Source organism: Ctenopharyngodon idella, chromosome 1 (genome assembly GCF_019924925.1).
Source record: "Ctenopharyngodon idella isolate HZGC_01 chromosome 1, HZGC01, whole genome shotgun sequence".
Taxonomy (NCBI): Eukaryota; Metazoa; Chordata; class Actinopteri; order Cypriniformes; family Xenocyprididae; genus Ctenopharyngodon; species Ctenopharyngodon idella.
Genome location: NC_067220.1, coordinates 18954866 through 18969366, shown reverse-complemented (window position 1 = coordinate 18969366; position 14501 = coordinate 18954866). Strand labels below are relative to the sequence as shown.

The 14501-nt window shown below is 36.6% G+C and overlaps 1 protein-coding gene across 5 annotated transcripts in view; it reads right to left on the bottom strand.

The window, feature by feature from the left end:
• apbb2b (amyloid beta (A4) precursor protein-binding, family B, member 2b) overlaps nt 1-14501 on the bottom strand; it is a 58027-nt gene that overhangs the window by 8505 nt on the left and 35021 nt on the right. For 4 of the 5 annotated variants that reach the window (XM_051890514.1, XM_051890533.1, XM_051890524.1 and 1 more), the window contains exons 6-13: nt 13932-14149; nt 13634-13825; nt 13037-13111; nt 12720-12773; nt 10254-10339; nt 10082-10142; nt 5368-5514; nt 3663-3790 (exon numbers count right to left, since the gene is read on the bottom strand). In XM_051890514.1, coding sequence (XP_051746474.1) covers nt 3663-3790; nt 5368-5514; nt 10082-10142; nt 10254-10339; nt 12720-12773; nt 13037-13111; nt 13634-13825; nt 13932-14149 — 961 coding nt within the window. The remainder of the gene's footprint in view (nt 1-3662; nt 3791-5367; nt 5515-10081; nt 10143-10253; nt 10340-12719; nt 12774-13036; nt 13112-13633; nt 13826-13931; nt 14150-14501) is intronic. The other variant, XM_051890554.1, reaches the window with a different exon arrangement.

Here is a 14501-nt window from a genome sequence, read left to right as displayed (position 1 = left end):
TTTTATTTGGAATAAAGTGCACATCAAGACCAGGAATGTGCATTAATAAAAAAAGTAAATAGACTCCATTTTGATTTCATGTTTAAAAACAAACATTTTAATCAACAACCATATGAAATGAATCAATAAATAATGCAGATGAACAGGCAGTTGGTTATAAACAAAAAGAGTTGTGAATGTGAGTTTGTGTATATATGTGTGTGTTTGTGCATATGCTAAGAACTGCCCTCAAAGACCCTGATGGATGATGTGCCCTTTAGATTTAGACAATCAATTTAAAAATAGTTACTTAAAGATACATACACCCACATTTCAAGCAAACAAAAAATACGGTGGAAAATATAACCGTGGAGAAAAAGCACACACCTCATCTACTATATGCAGGTGCACGTGGATGTCTAAGATGAATGAGTGTCTCTATACTTACACCTCCAGCTGTATCATACACAGTATTATTCTTTAACATTTCAGCTAAAAATAAACTATTATGAACAAAATGACCAGCAACAGACTACAGCCAGGCAATGAGAAGAATACAAATAACAAAAGAGTAAATAAATTTACCTCTCTCTGAGTCCCGGAAAGCAGTTGAGTAAAAGAAAAAACATGATGAGAAAATACACACAATGATGCCCATTAATGAAACACTAGTAAAACTAGTAAAATTTCTGCATAAATCATTCACAAAACCAAATGCAACAAAATATATATTATGAAGGATTTACACAGAAATACTGTTTTTGTTTCATGAATGAGTTCCAAATGTGTACAGGTATTTCAATATGTTCATTACAAATAGACCATAAAAATTGCTAAGACAGGATGCACATCTTAACAACTGCTAGAAATTTCTGTGGGAAGAATATGTTCTCATTTCAAGAAAAGATCCACTTTCTAGCAGTTTTGTGTTTTCCAAACCTCCATGATAAGACTAGCATCTTTCTATGTGTGTACGTATGCATGTATGAAAAAAGAGAAAGAAAGAGAGAAGAGAGAGGAAAGGAGACCAGCAGGTGTGACAAGAGAATTTAGACATTTATCAAGATGTATGTGACACCTCAAAACATGAGGAGAACACATCTCTGTGTGCAGCCAGTAGAATACATGAATATGTAACAGTGTGGTAATTAGAGATTTAACAAGCAGAGAGAGAATAAAACCAGATGAACTCAGTGCACTCAATAATGTCCACAATGAACCCCAGGCTGGTAAACCTGTTCAAACTGGGCTATTTTACAGCACCTCAGCAGGATTTAACAGAAAAATGTGCTGGAGGGTCAAGGAGAATCTACAAGGAGGTACAGGGAACAACGCAAATGGACCGAGAACAGAACCCTGAGGTTCCCCTGAGGAATTTGAAAAAAGGCATGTGTTCTAGTTTGCGTGGATGTGTGGGATGGTATCAGAGGGAAGGCCTGATCTGAGGGAACACACAAGGAAGTTGCAGTCTCTTTCAAACGTGAACATCTCGCCGTGACCTAATTTAATAACTGCATACACAGTACTCCATAATACTATCCTCACCACAGTAAATGACAACAACGCGTAGCATACATCCATAATTCTCTACTGAAATCTCCACCTCCTCATTCACACCATCTGGAGCAATTCCACCCACTCTACCTTCGAACTGCCCTACTATTCCTCCTTTCTCAATCCAGTACATACTTCCACTGAAAACTACTTAACAACCAATGTCACACTGTAGAAAAAATGCATTACATTTATTAATGGGTATTGTCTTAAGTTATAAAATTAAGTGATAGAGAGAGAGAAAAATACTCACATCTTTTCAAGTATTGTGTATTTCCTGCTATAGCATTGTCGTACCCCTCTTCTATAGATTTTCACCTCCTCGTCTCATCCCCTGCTCTGTTAAAAACATGCAGCTCACCTCTCTATGCTCAATCTCTCTCTTTTTTTACCCCCTTCTCATTTTCGCTCTCTCTCCTTCCATCCAATCCCAGCGTTCCTTCTACCCTCCCCCTCCTCTTTCGCTTGTCGCTACGGTAACCTCCTCCAGGGTCTTGTGAGGAAAATGTTACTGATGGGCTTAGTGGAGTATTAGCATAGGAGGACACAATGATCACACACAAGCACATACTTGCACATGCAGACTATAGAATAAATCTGAAAAAGCCTAAAGCATTATTCCTGTTGGGTGAACATATGAAGAGTGCCATCTGCTGGTCAAAAAGTGGTACTGCTTACACTCAGTGAGGCAAAACTGTGATTCAGCATCCCTGATGAAGTATGCTGCATTCCACCCCTGCATCATTCACACACACTCACACACACATCAATCAGCTCTTCTGGGACTACAGCAGGAAAAGTTCAGCTCTTCAGAGTGTGTAAGAGATTCATATACAATATTTGGATGAACTCACAAACACTCACAGCTACACATACGGGCAGCCCCTATAACACTGGATTAAACTTTCATTAGTCTCTCAATCATCAATCTTTTATTTCTGTCCTCCTTTCACTGGGGTGACTTCTTCAATCCAAAATCATTATAATGACCTTTAGCGTGAACAGGCTGGAGGAGTGTCTCGATATCAGAATACATTAACACAGACACATTATGGTGTTATAGATTGTTATAGATAATGAACACATGAGGAAAGTCACAGGTGCAGAGATGCTGACGTTTGCAGATCTAAAATCACTAATTAAAATGAAACGTGAAGAATTCACAGCACATGCACCATCCACTAGAACTGGCAATAGGCTATACTGAATAGTATTTTTTATAATTTTGCTAGTGATATAAAATCAAGCAATATTCTGTGAATGTGCCATCATCACAAAAATTTCATACAAGTACATTTTTTGTATATTAAAATGTTTTAGCAAAAAATATTTAGTAAATGTGAATGTAAAAAATATATTTTATTACTATGTATTGTTTTATCAGTTCATATACAGGAAAGTCATTAAATATCATGAGTCTTTCCTAGTGATTAGTTAATAAAAAATGTGGAAAATGTGTATTGATTATTTTTACTTGAAGTTCTTGCATTTTTTCTTTAAGTTTTTGCAGTAAATATTTTGAAAATACTTGGTAACACTGGCTGATTGAAAAAAGTGCACTTTTATAAGCCTGAAGAACACTTTATTTTAATTATTATTTTATATATAGTATTTCCTTCTCCCAGCAATAAAGTTTTGCAATGGTGAAATGTACATTTACTTCATTTCAATTTCAAAGCTTTTGTTGGTCAGTTTAGTTTTTGAAATGGCCTTTATCTGATTTAACTAGGCAGAAACTACTTGAAAAGTTTGAGCCAACATTCAGTGCTTCACAGAGATTAAACATTATTAGTGTTGGTAGATGACCAGTCAGCCGAACAGGAGCAGCAAAGTAGAAAATTAGCTCCTCGTAAATAAGACCCTGATGATGTCTGTGGCAGCTTTAACGTTTAAACTGATATAAAATCTCTTTTTGCCCCATCTGTGCAGTTTCAAAAACTCTGACATTTATGAACTAAGAGAATTTTAGAAACACCTCCCATATTTTCATAAACAGAGAGAGAGTTATTAAAAATTCACTTATGTTCAGTTTCTCTATCATTTATTAAACATTTCAAAAAGCCTTCATTTAACATGGTCTCCTTAACTAACCCATAAAAATACCCATTGCCATGGCAACCAGTGTTTACCTTCCATTATCACGGCCGACACCCCACACACGGATGCTTGCGATTGGCTGAGAGTGTAGAACGCTACGATCCATCGGGTCAACCAGATTCAGCATGTTATTTTCCAGAATGAGGTACATATCCTTCCCCTGGATACAAACGCACAACACCAGAGAACAAGATGAGGGTTCAGTTTAAAAAAAATAGTGAGCTTTCTTGCTGTCTAATGCCTACATTGGCAGCTCCCTTCTAAGGCGTCATACAAGTAGAACTCCTCTCACAAAATGTACACCAGGCTCGGTTTTGGTGTTAACACATTTCTAAGCTAAAAACATGATAATGGATAAAAAAATTCAATTTTTAATTCGACAGAATTTTTTAAACTATGCTTTTTGGTATTGAAATGTAAGTATATTGTAATCCATGTAATGTCATACAAATAGCACTGGTTGATTTGTTGCTAAATTAAAACTTGATACTCTAATAAACTTTTTAATGTATAACAGTAACACTACACTGTAAAAAATTGCTGTTAAAAATTTTGACAGTAACATACTGTTTTCCATTAAAACAGTAATATACTGTTGAAAACAATGCATTCTGGGTAATATTTGTCATTTTCGAGAAAGTAGCCAACTGCAATATACTGTGAATTAACAGCGCTCAAAGTCGACACTCCAAGGCTGTGTTCCAAATCACACTCTATACCCTTATTCCCTATTCCCTACATTAGTTCACTAATATACACTTGAAAGAGTAATTGAAAACAATTGAGTGAGTTTAGACACTGATGAACACCTGCTGTTAACAAGCAGTATCACTGAAGGAAAGAGAAACAAATCAAGAGATTAAATCAACTGAAGTTAAAAGAAGATATTAAATCTCTCAAGATCTGATTAAACAACTCCACAAACAGCTTTCGGTAAAATTGTCAGCTTATTTGTCAAAATTGTAGTATTAAAATAAATTCAGTATTAAATAAAATGTAATTATATTTATCAACCAGTGTTTCTCTTTCTTCACTCAATTTCTCTGTGAAGGATAAATGCAATGCTGCCTTAGATTTTGACCAAAACAAAGGTATCTAAGACCTCATGCTCTCTTACTTCTGCAACACCCTTCAAGTCAGAAGTACACCTATGATGCCTTGAAATACTGCCCGCATAGGCAACTCACTATAGGTTTTGGAATCAATGTCACAAGCTACTATAAGGTCTAAGGATGCTAGTGCTTGTATGCATGTTGGAAGTAATGAATAAATGATCAGACCAGAAAATAAAAGGCAGAAGGAGAACAGAGGCTCTCTTCCTGTGTCCTGTCACAACACATTAAACTCTCTTCCTTCTTCTTTTTCTTCTATTCACTTGCTTTTTTTCTGCATGACATTTTCAGCTTTCCCTCTTTTCATTACTTCTATTCTTTCTTGTATTGTCTCGTTTTGTCCCTCTCTTTTTATCATCATTATACAAGACACATGTTTAGAAACATTGTGTGTATTTTATTTTTGAATGAATATATGTGTGCCCTGCTAAAAAGACTGGTTTAGTGCTGGTCTAGCTGCCACCATATAAATCTTAGTGTGGTTGGTCAACCAGCATGTTCTTGTAAAGCTGGTTGATAATGGAAGTCTTGTTAGTTATGCATTGTGTGTGTGTGTGTGTGTGTGTGTGTGTGTGTGTGTGTGTGTGTGTGTGTGAGAAAGAGAGAGAGTGTGTGTGTATCTCACCTCTCCCCAGATGCCCACAGTGTCTCGTATGTCATTCTTGCAGTAGGACAGTTGACGGATGCAGTTATTAACAGCGACACTGCTTTTACCTGGAGCCAAGTCCTCTTCTGCCATCTCTACCCAGCCGAGAGAGCGCACAGCAAAACACTGTAATAAACAAACACTGATTAAGCACAAACACTGTAACATATAACTACAGCGCTACAACTACACACTTTATGCAAATGAAGAGAACAGCAAATATACAACATATTAACAGTTTTCACAGGAACAAGTCCAGTTTAGTATCATGTTTATCTACTTATATATATATATATACAGTGCTCAGCGTAAATGAGTACACCCCCTTTGAAAAGTAACATTTTAAACAATATCTCAATGAACACAAAAACAATTTCCAAAATGTTGACAAGACTAAGTTTTATATAACATCTGTTTAACTTACAACATGAAAGTAAGGTTAATAATATAACTTAGAAAACAAAATTTTCAGTTTTACTCAAATTAGTGTGATGCAAAAATGAGTACACCCCACTGAAAATCTCTGGAGCAAAGCTAAATTTTAGACTACAAATGTCTAATTGAACAAGAATTCAACCACAGGTGAGTCTAATTATTCATTACACAGGTGTCCAGCAGACAGTTGACTATAAAAGGGTGTTAAAACCCCTTCCCATTTCATGCTGTCAGCAATGGCACCACATGGAAGAGAAATGTCACAAGATCTGAGAAAGAAAATAATTTCTTTACACCAGAAAGGTGAAGGCTACAAGAAGATCAGCAAAGCTTTACTTATCAGTCAGAATACTGTAACAAAAGTGGTGCTGCTGGTGTCGGGGAGCTGCATTTCATTGATGGCATCATGAATTCACAGATGTACTGCTCTATACTGAAAGAGACCGTCACTCCATGCCCTTGGTCGGCGTGCACTTTTCCAACATGACAATGATCCTAAACACACATCTAAGAAGAACGGGTGAAAGTGATTCAGTGGCTCCTGATCTGAACCCAATCGAACACCTATGGGGAATTCTGAAGAGACAAGTTGAGCATCACTCTCCATCCTCTCTAAAAGAGGTCATTCTTGAAGAATGGAAAAAGAGATGTTGCAAAATGTCGCCAACTTTCCTTGCCTAGAAGACTTGGTGCTGTCATTCGAAATCATGGAGGCCATACAAAGTACTAGATGTAGTAGTTTTTGTTGTGGGGTTTACTCATTTTTGCATCACCCTAATTTGAGTAAAACTGAAAAATGTGTAATCTAAGTTATATTATTAACCTTACTTTCATGTTATAAGTTAAACAGATGTTATATTAAACTTAGTCTTGTCAACATTTTGGAAATTGTTTTTGTGTTCATTGAGATAGTGTTTAAAATGATACTTTTCAAAGGGGGTGTACTCATTTACGCTGAACACTGTATGTATATATATGTTACATTATGCTTTATATCCAAAATTCTACTACTCCTCTACAGTGAGAGAGACTGAGGAAACGCCTCTTTAAATTTTCACATGGCATCTTCTAAGAATAGCTGCTGTTAAGACGAGTGAGAAAGAGAGAGAGCATTTGTACACACACACACACACACACACACACACACACACACACACACACACACACACACACACACATGCTGAGATCAAACAAGAAGACCCTTTTTAAGGGAAGATCTTTTCTTTCATCTTCCACTTGTTCCCCTCCTCCTTACTCATCTGTATCTCATTCCCAACACTCCAAGAGCAGAATCATCCATCATTCAGTCTCTCTTCTTTTCTGACAATCTGTGATGAGGCTCCTCCATTATGAACGTGTTTGTGTGTGAGAGAGATTAATAATAGGCAGAATGTTGTCATGCTCTTTCAGTTTGATTTTAACTGCTGCTGAAAGAACAGATCCTCAAAAGAAAGATTGTGAAACACACAAAGAGGGAGAAAGAAGGAGAGAGAGAGAGAGAGAGAGAGAGAGAGAGAGAGAGAGAGAAAGAGCACAACTTGGGGGGAAGTAATGGCAGCATGAATAGCAGATGAACTCTCATTTACTAAATCAAAAGTGGAAATTAAAAAACAGTAACAGTTAAAATTAAGATACAGTGGGATGCTGCATAGTTGCAATGCATAGAGCTACATTCTTCATCTGTCTATCCAAGTATACACTACCATTGAAAGAAATTAATACTCTTATTCTGCAAGGACACATTCAATTGATCAAGAGTGACAGTAAGACATTTATAATGTTGCAAAAGATTTCCATTTCATATAGATGCCATTCTTTTCTGAACTTTCTTTTCATCAAAGAATCCTGAAAAAACATGATTTTTAACATTGATAATAAAAAGAAATGTTAGTTGAGTACCAAATCAGCATATTAGATTGATTACTGAAGGATCATGAGACACTAACACATGAGTAGGTCTGTCACAATCATAAATTTTGTGCTGATGATTAATTTTCATACAAATAATCATGATTAACAATTTCATTCTGTTTTGTTCATGTCACTCACAGTGTAAGCTTAATATGTTATTTTTCACTTGGAATCGTATACAATATAATAATGATAATAAAATAGACCCATATGATAAAGTTTAACTCCTACACACGAGCATATTAGAATGATTTCTGAAGGATCATGTGACACTGAAGACTGGAGTAATGGCTACTGAAAATTTAGCTTTGCATCACAGGAATAAATGACATTTTAAAATATATTATTATATATAGAATTATACATTATATATAGAAAACAGTTATTTTAAACTTTTCTAATATTTCACAATGTTACTGTTTTAATTGTACTTTTGATCAAATAAAGTCAGCCTTGGTGAGCATAAGAGACTTCTTTCAAAAACATTTTAAAAAATCTTACCGACACCAAACTTTTAAGTGGTAGTGTATGTGACACAATGCAAATGTAGTCTGATTAACTGCAAAAAATTAAATCTGCAGAATCCTGAAGGATTGGATTGGAATGTGGAACATTTCTGTTAAAGCAATAGTTTACCCCAAAAGTCAAATGGACTCTTTTACGGTACTTTTTTAACCATTTTGTAGCTTGACAGTCATGACCACCATCCACTTTCATTGCAAAGTAAAAAGCAATGTGGACATTTCTTTAATAATTTCCTCTTAATCAGTGTAGTGCATTATATTTTTTAAACTTTTTTTATTGATTTGTTTCACATTTTGTGTTTTGTGGCACAGAAGTGGTGTTATTTAGTGCTTTATATTAACAGCAGGGCTCCTAATTGCTCCACTAAGGATTTAACTCACTCTTATTTATATATATATAAAAAAGTAAAAATCAAAATTACAAATTTGTTTTTCAATTGTCTTGTTTACCCTACCACGTCTCCAAGCATGACATGCATGTGCATTTCTTTGAGCAGCCAGCAGATGGCACTGTATATCTAGAATTACACTGGAGTTCCAAATCTCCTGACAGCACCACCAATTTCCACTAATATACGTAAACATTTATGAAATAATTTGTGCCAGTCCTGCTACCTGGTAAAATCATACATTTATCATGCTTATTTCAGACAAACAATCTCACTAGCAGTAAATACACAGTAATGTTACTGTAAAAGAACATCAAGTCATTATGTACTCTTAAACAGGGGCGAAAATGTATATTTTCCCACACCTTCTAATTGCAGGGAAGTTATTTCTATTTTAGAAAATTTATATTTGTTCCTACAACATCTGTATTTATGTTCCTATTAACTAGCTGTTTTCTCATTGCATTATCAAGACAACTCTCAGAAGAGTTTAGCATGGTAATGGATATCACAATATTAATGCATTTGGTCTTGGCAGAATAGATCTGCTACACTGCTGCCGCTGTTGATTATTGATGATGCTGCTGCTGCTGCAGAGCAAGTACAGACTTGCTAATGCCAATACAAATATACACAATATATAGTGCTGCTGCACAAATAGCATATATGAAATTACCCATAGCAGATCTATACAGATGGAGCAGGGGAAGGTGGAGGGTTTCAGAAGAACTCTTAAAGCATGCTGAAAACTGCTACAGCAGACACTGACCAATTATTTAAATGCTGAGCAGCAAGCTCATTTGCTGCAGATGCAACAGGAACCAATTCGCCTGTGCCGTGTAAGCTGGCTGCGTTAAGGACCCATTAGCCTGCTCTGATCTAGAGTTTCATGACAGAACTTGGTATATGTGACAAACAAGTAGTCATATCACTCACATAATCATACTGAAAATCTGTCTCTTGCTTCTGTCCAAAAATATAAACCCTGACAGCAACATGTCGGCACAGATCCGGCCCACATCTGGTCCGCGTATAATCCACATGTACCAGATGTGGGCCGGATCTGGGCCAGACTATGTTGCTGTCTGGGAAATGTTCATTTTGGTGGCTTAATGCAAGGAACATTACACATTTGTGTCTAACAATAAAATTTCCAGTGAGGTAAAAGGTGCTGTATGATATGACAGTAGAGACAGGTTTGAATTATGTTTGTCTCATACAACAGCAAGAGTTTGACTATCATTCTTTCCTAAACAAACACCAACCAACTAGTAACACCAGCTCCATTACACAGTATATTATACAGTATACATTTACTTCAGAGCTTGGCAAGTGTTAATTTGGATCCTGTCCTCAAGGCTAAAATAAGTTTTTTGTACAGTTGTGTTCTTTGAATTGCTGCAGTATGTGCAGAACAAACTAATGTGCTCTCACCTTGGCTTCAGGGTCACTGTTAATGCTGCAAGAATCTTCCTCTTCCACAGGAGCAGGGTTTCTAAACACAGACACACACAGTCAGAAGAGGTATATACATTTTACATCCCACTTTACTGTAATTTTATTCTCTCTCTTATTTATTAGCATTTATATATTCTCTTTCACACACCGTAGTTTGAGGGAGGCATAGCGGAGAGTTGCGCCTTCAAACTCTTTCAGACTGGGGTCAGGGTTTATTGTGGCCGCCTGTAGATCCTGAAGCAGAGATAAAGCAGAGGTGCTTAAACACAGGAACACAAACATACAACAAACCCACAAATATACAGCATGGAGCCAGTGGGTTGAGTGCAGAGATCTGTGTTTATGTGCAGATCACACAAAAAAAAAAAAAAAAACAGGAAAGCACAGTTCCTGCAATGAGTGGTTAAACAAACTGAACTGAAAATGATTAACCAGTTTTAAAACAGACAGGTTGAACCCTGCACATTTTACAAAAGAAATACATTAAGAGGGTGAGGAGAAGTGAAGAGTGATTGAGAGCATAAAGCATTTTCTTAATAACTATTGAAATCTAAATGAATAAATAAAGTGTAAAATAATTTATCTAAATATATTTTACATATTATTTGCATAAATATATCTATCTGTAATATAATATATCTATAATATACAGTGATGGTCAGAATTATTAGCACCCTTGGTAAATATGATCAAAGATAACTATAAAAATAAATCTGCATTGTTTATCCTTTTGATCTTTAATTCATAAAATTAGCAGAAATCTAACCTTTCATTGAAAGAGGGGGGGGAAATCACATTATGAAATAAATGTTTTTTTCCAAAACACGTGGGCCACAATTATTGGCACCCTTTTATTCAATACTTTTTGCAACCTCATTTTGCCAAGATAACAGCTCTGAGTCTTCATCTATAATGCCTGATGAGTTTGGAGAACACCTGACAAGAGATCAGAGACCATTCCTTCATACAGAATCTCTACAGATCCTTCAGATTCCCAGCTCTATGTTGGTGCTTCTTCTCTTCAGTTCACTCCACTCATTTTCTTTAGGGGTCAGGTCAGGTGACTGGGATGGCCATGGCAGAAGCTTCATTTTGTGCTTAGTGACACATTTTTGTGTTGGTTTTGATGTTTGTTTTAGATCATTATCCTGATGGAACATCCAACCACGGCCCATTATTGGATTTCTAGCAGAAGCGGTCAGGTTTAGATTTTTTATCTGTTGGTATTTGATAGAATCCATGATACCATGTATCTAAACAAGATGTCCAGGACCTCCAGCAGAAAAAATAGGCCCACAGCATTAAAGATCTAGCAGCATATTTAACCATGGGCATGGGGTACTTTTTATCCATGTGTGCACCAAACCCATCTGGTGGGTTTGCTGCCAAAAAGCTCTTTTTTTAGTTTCATCTGACCATAGAAGCCGGTCCCATTTGAAGTTCCAGTCTTGTCTGACAACTGAATATGCTGGAGATATTGAATATTTCTGGATGAGAGCAGAGGATTTTTCTTGAAACCCTCCCGAACAACTTGTGGGGATGTAGGTGCTGTTTGATATTTTTTTTTAGGCTTTCTGAGACTCAAGACTCAACTAATCTCTGCAATTCTCCAGCTGTGATCCTTGGAGAGTCTTTGGCCACTCAAACTTTCCTCCTTACCGTGCATTAGGACGATTTAGACACACGTCCTCTTCCAGGCAGATTTGTAACATATTTAGTTGATTGTAACTTCTTAATTATTGCCCTGATAGTGGAAATGGGGGTTTTCAATGCTTTAGCTATTTTCTTACAGCCACTTTCTATTTTGTGAAGCTCAACAATCTTTTGCTGCACATCAGAACTATATTCTTTGGTTTTTCTCATTGTGATGAATGATTAAGGGAATTTGGCCTTTGTGTTTCATGGCTGGACAATTCCATGTTCATGATCACCCTGGTGTGCTATTGTGGCCAACCATGTTTTGGAGAAAAACATTTATTTCATAATGAGATTTTCCTGCCACTTTCAATTCTTTTCCTTCAATGAAAGGTTAGATTTTTGCTAATTTTATTAATTAAAGATCAAAAGGATAAACAATCCAGATTAATTTTTATAGTCATCTTTGATCATATTTACCAAGGGTGCCAATAATTCTGACCACCACTATATCTTAACTTTTTAGAGAATATATAATTGAGATTTTCCTTACTCTATCTGGCAATTTATGTTTGTTTTAAGAATTATAACAAAGTGAGGTTTAGTGAGGTTTATCTTAAATAAAAAAAAAATTGACTTCTTTTTAATTTCGTTATATAAATTATTTTTGCAGTGCAGGCAGACAACAGAAGATGAATGCCATGTTCAGAAGAAAGGTTAAAGGTCAAAAGGTGAGGAAGGAATGAAGCAGTACAGGATCTCAGAGCTCAACTACACCAGCAGAACATCTATAGGTAGACTTTTCTTAGAAAATTTATTTAAAAAGTGATGCAAAACAAGGCTCAATCCACCTGCTATTGGTCAAAAAATTATTTTAGACCCTGTGAAGAGCATAACCAAGTGTTGACAGTAGTTCCCTGAGACATTCTGCTATGTATTTAGCTCTGCAGTTCAATAAAAAACTGCCTGAGATACTAACCTTCCAGATCTCACTATCAATCTTTCCCACTGCAAAATCACTCCATGGCTGTTTCTGCACCATTATTCACACACAAACAGACAAACGAGGAGGACAAGGTTGAGGGGTCAAGGGTGGGAGGGTATTGAGAGACAAGACAGGGTTGTTAGATCACTCGACAAGCATGTGTGTATGTGTACAGTATCTGGCTGTTGGGTGTTTGGTTGTAATTTGATTAGATGCAGTATGGATGTTGATATCTCATTCTCTGTTGCAAGAATCAGAGGAGTTAAAAATGTTTTTCCACTGCATTCTGAGAGTAAACGAGTTGTTGTTACCTTTTCCTCTTCCCGATGGCGTGCCTCGGAGTGTCTGTCCTTCCCTGGCATTATCTGTAGGGATGAGGACCGAGGCTATACACACACAAACATACAAAACAAATAGTTTTAGCTTTAATATATATGACCAATACCCATCTATATATCACAATATATTTATATTTGACAGTGCAATATAGACTACAGTTCAAAAGTTTGAGGTCAGTAAGATCTTTTTTGAAAGAAACCAATACTTTTATTCAGCAAGGACGCATTCAATTAATCAAAATCAAAATTCCATTTCATATAAATGCTGTTCTGTTGAACTTTCTATTCATCAAAGACACAGTAAATAGTCATAGCAACCTGTAACTATATTAAGCATTTACCTAGCTCTATTCAATCTATGGCAACTGAAGTACTGTCACATCTATAATGGCAATTCTCTGAATCCTAATTCTTTTATGAACTACAATTCGTGTTAAGTTTAGGTCTTATCTATTTATTCTCCACATCCAAATCAGACTCATTGTTAAAGCTAAACACCCAAAGAATGGCAGGATATATCCGTAGAGTATTGTTCATACTGTAAAATGGGACATTGATGAAAAGACTTACAAAGTAGCAGCTGTTGACGAATCCACAGGAAGGAACATTGCCGTCAGAGGATGAGGAAGAGTTTGAGGACAGGATAGGAGTAGGGTCCAGACATGTAGAAGACGGGATGGGGGCGGGATCAGACGAGCTGTCGGAAGCGGTGCTGCCTGAACGACTTGACGTTCCGAAAAACACGTCGGCATGAGACATCGACTAGAGGAAAATAAAGAGATACATTTGTCAATGTGGATCAATCAACAGTTGATTTGCTGGAAGTAACACGTCCAGTTTGTGTAACCACATGATTTGAAAGGGTTACCTCGTGATCTGGAGTGGGCGAAGGCGAAAGGGAGCCCAGGGAGTGTTTGCGGCTGGCATGGCTGGGTCCAGTTGGCACCGGATGGCATGGGGCGGGTCTCTCCCACTGTGTGGTGCCTGTTGGAATGTGCCAGTAATAAATACCAGCCATGTCTGTCATCATCTTCCATCCTGGAGGCAAATCAGGGTCTGTCTGAAATGACTGCTCTCCCCAGATATCTGTAAACACAAATGCACAAGGTCAGGTCAGGTGTGGTCCACACACCCTTCAACCAAGATATCCAAGACTCCTATGAGTGGGCGGTATGACCAAATCCTTGTATGACGGCAAGTAATTTTATAACAAATTATGTATCACCATACAACTTTTAGTTCCAACTTTTATGATGATGCTGTGTGGTTACTACTGCCGCACAAAATCATGTCAGTGAAGATGTACTTCATCTTTTATATTTTTTTCTTAATATTTGGAATTTGATGGATGTAAACCAAAAGATAAGACTATTTATCTTAAATGAATACATCAATCTCTGTATTTTTGAATTTCTTCATGTTTCTTTGTCACTCTCAT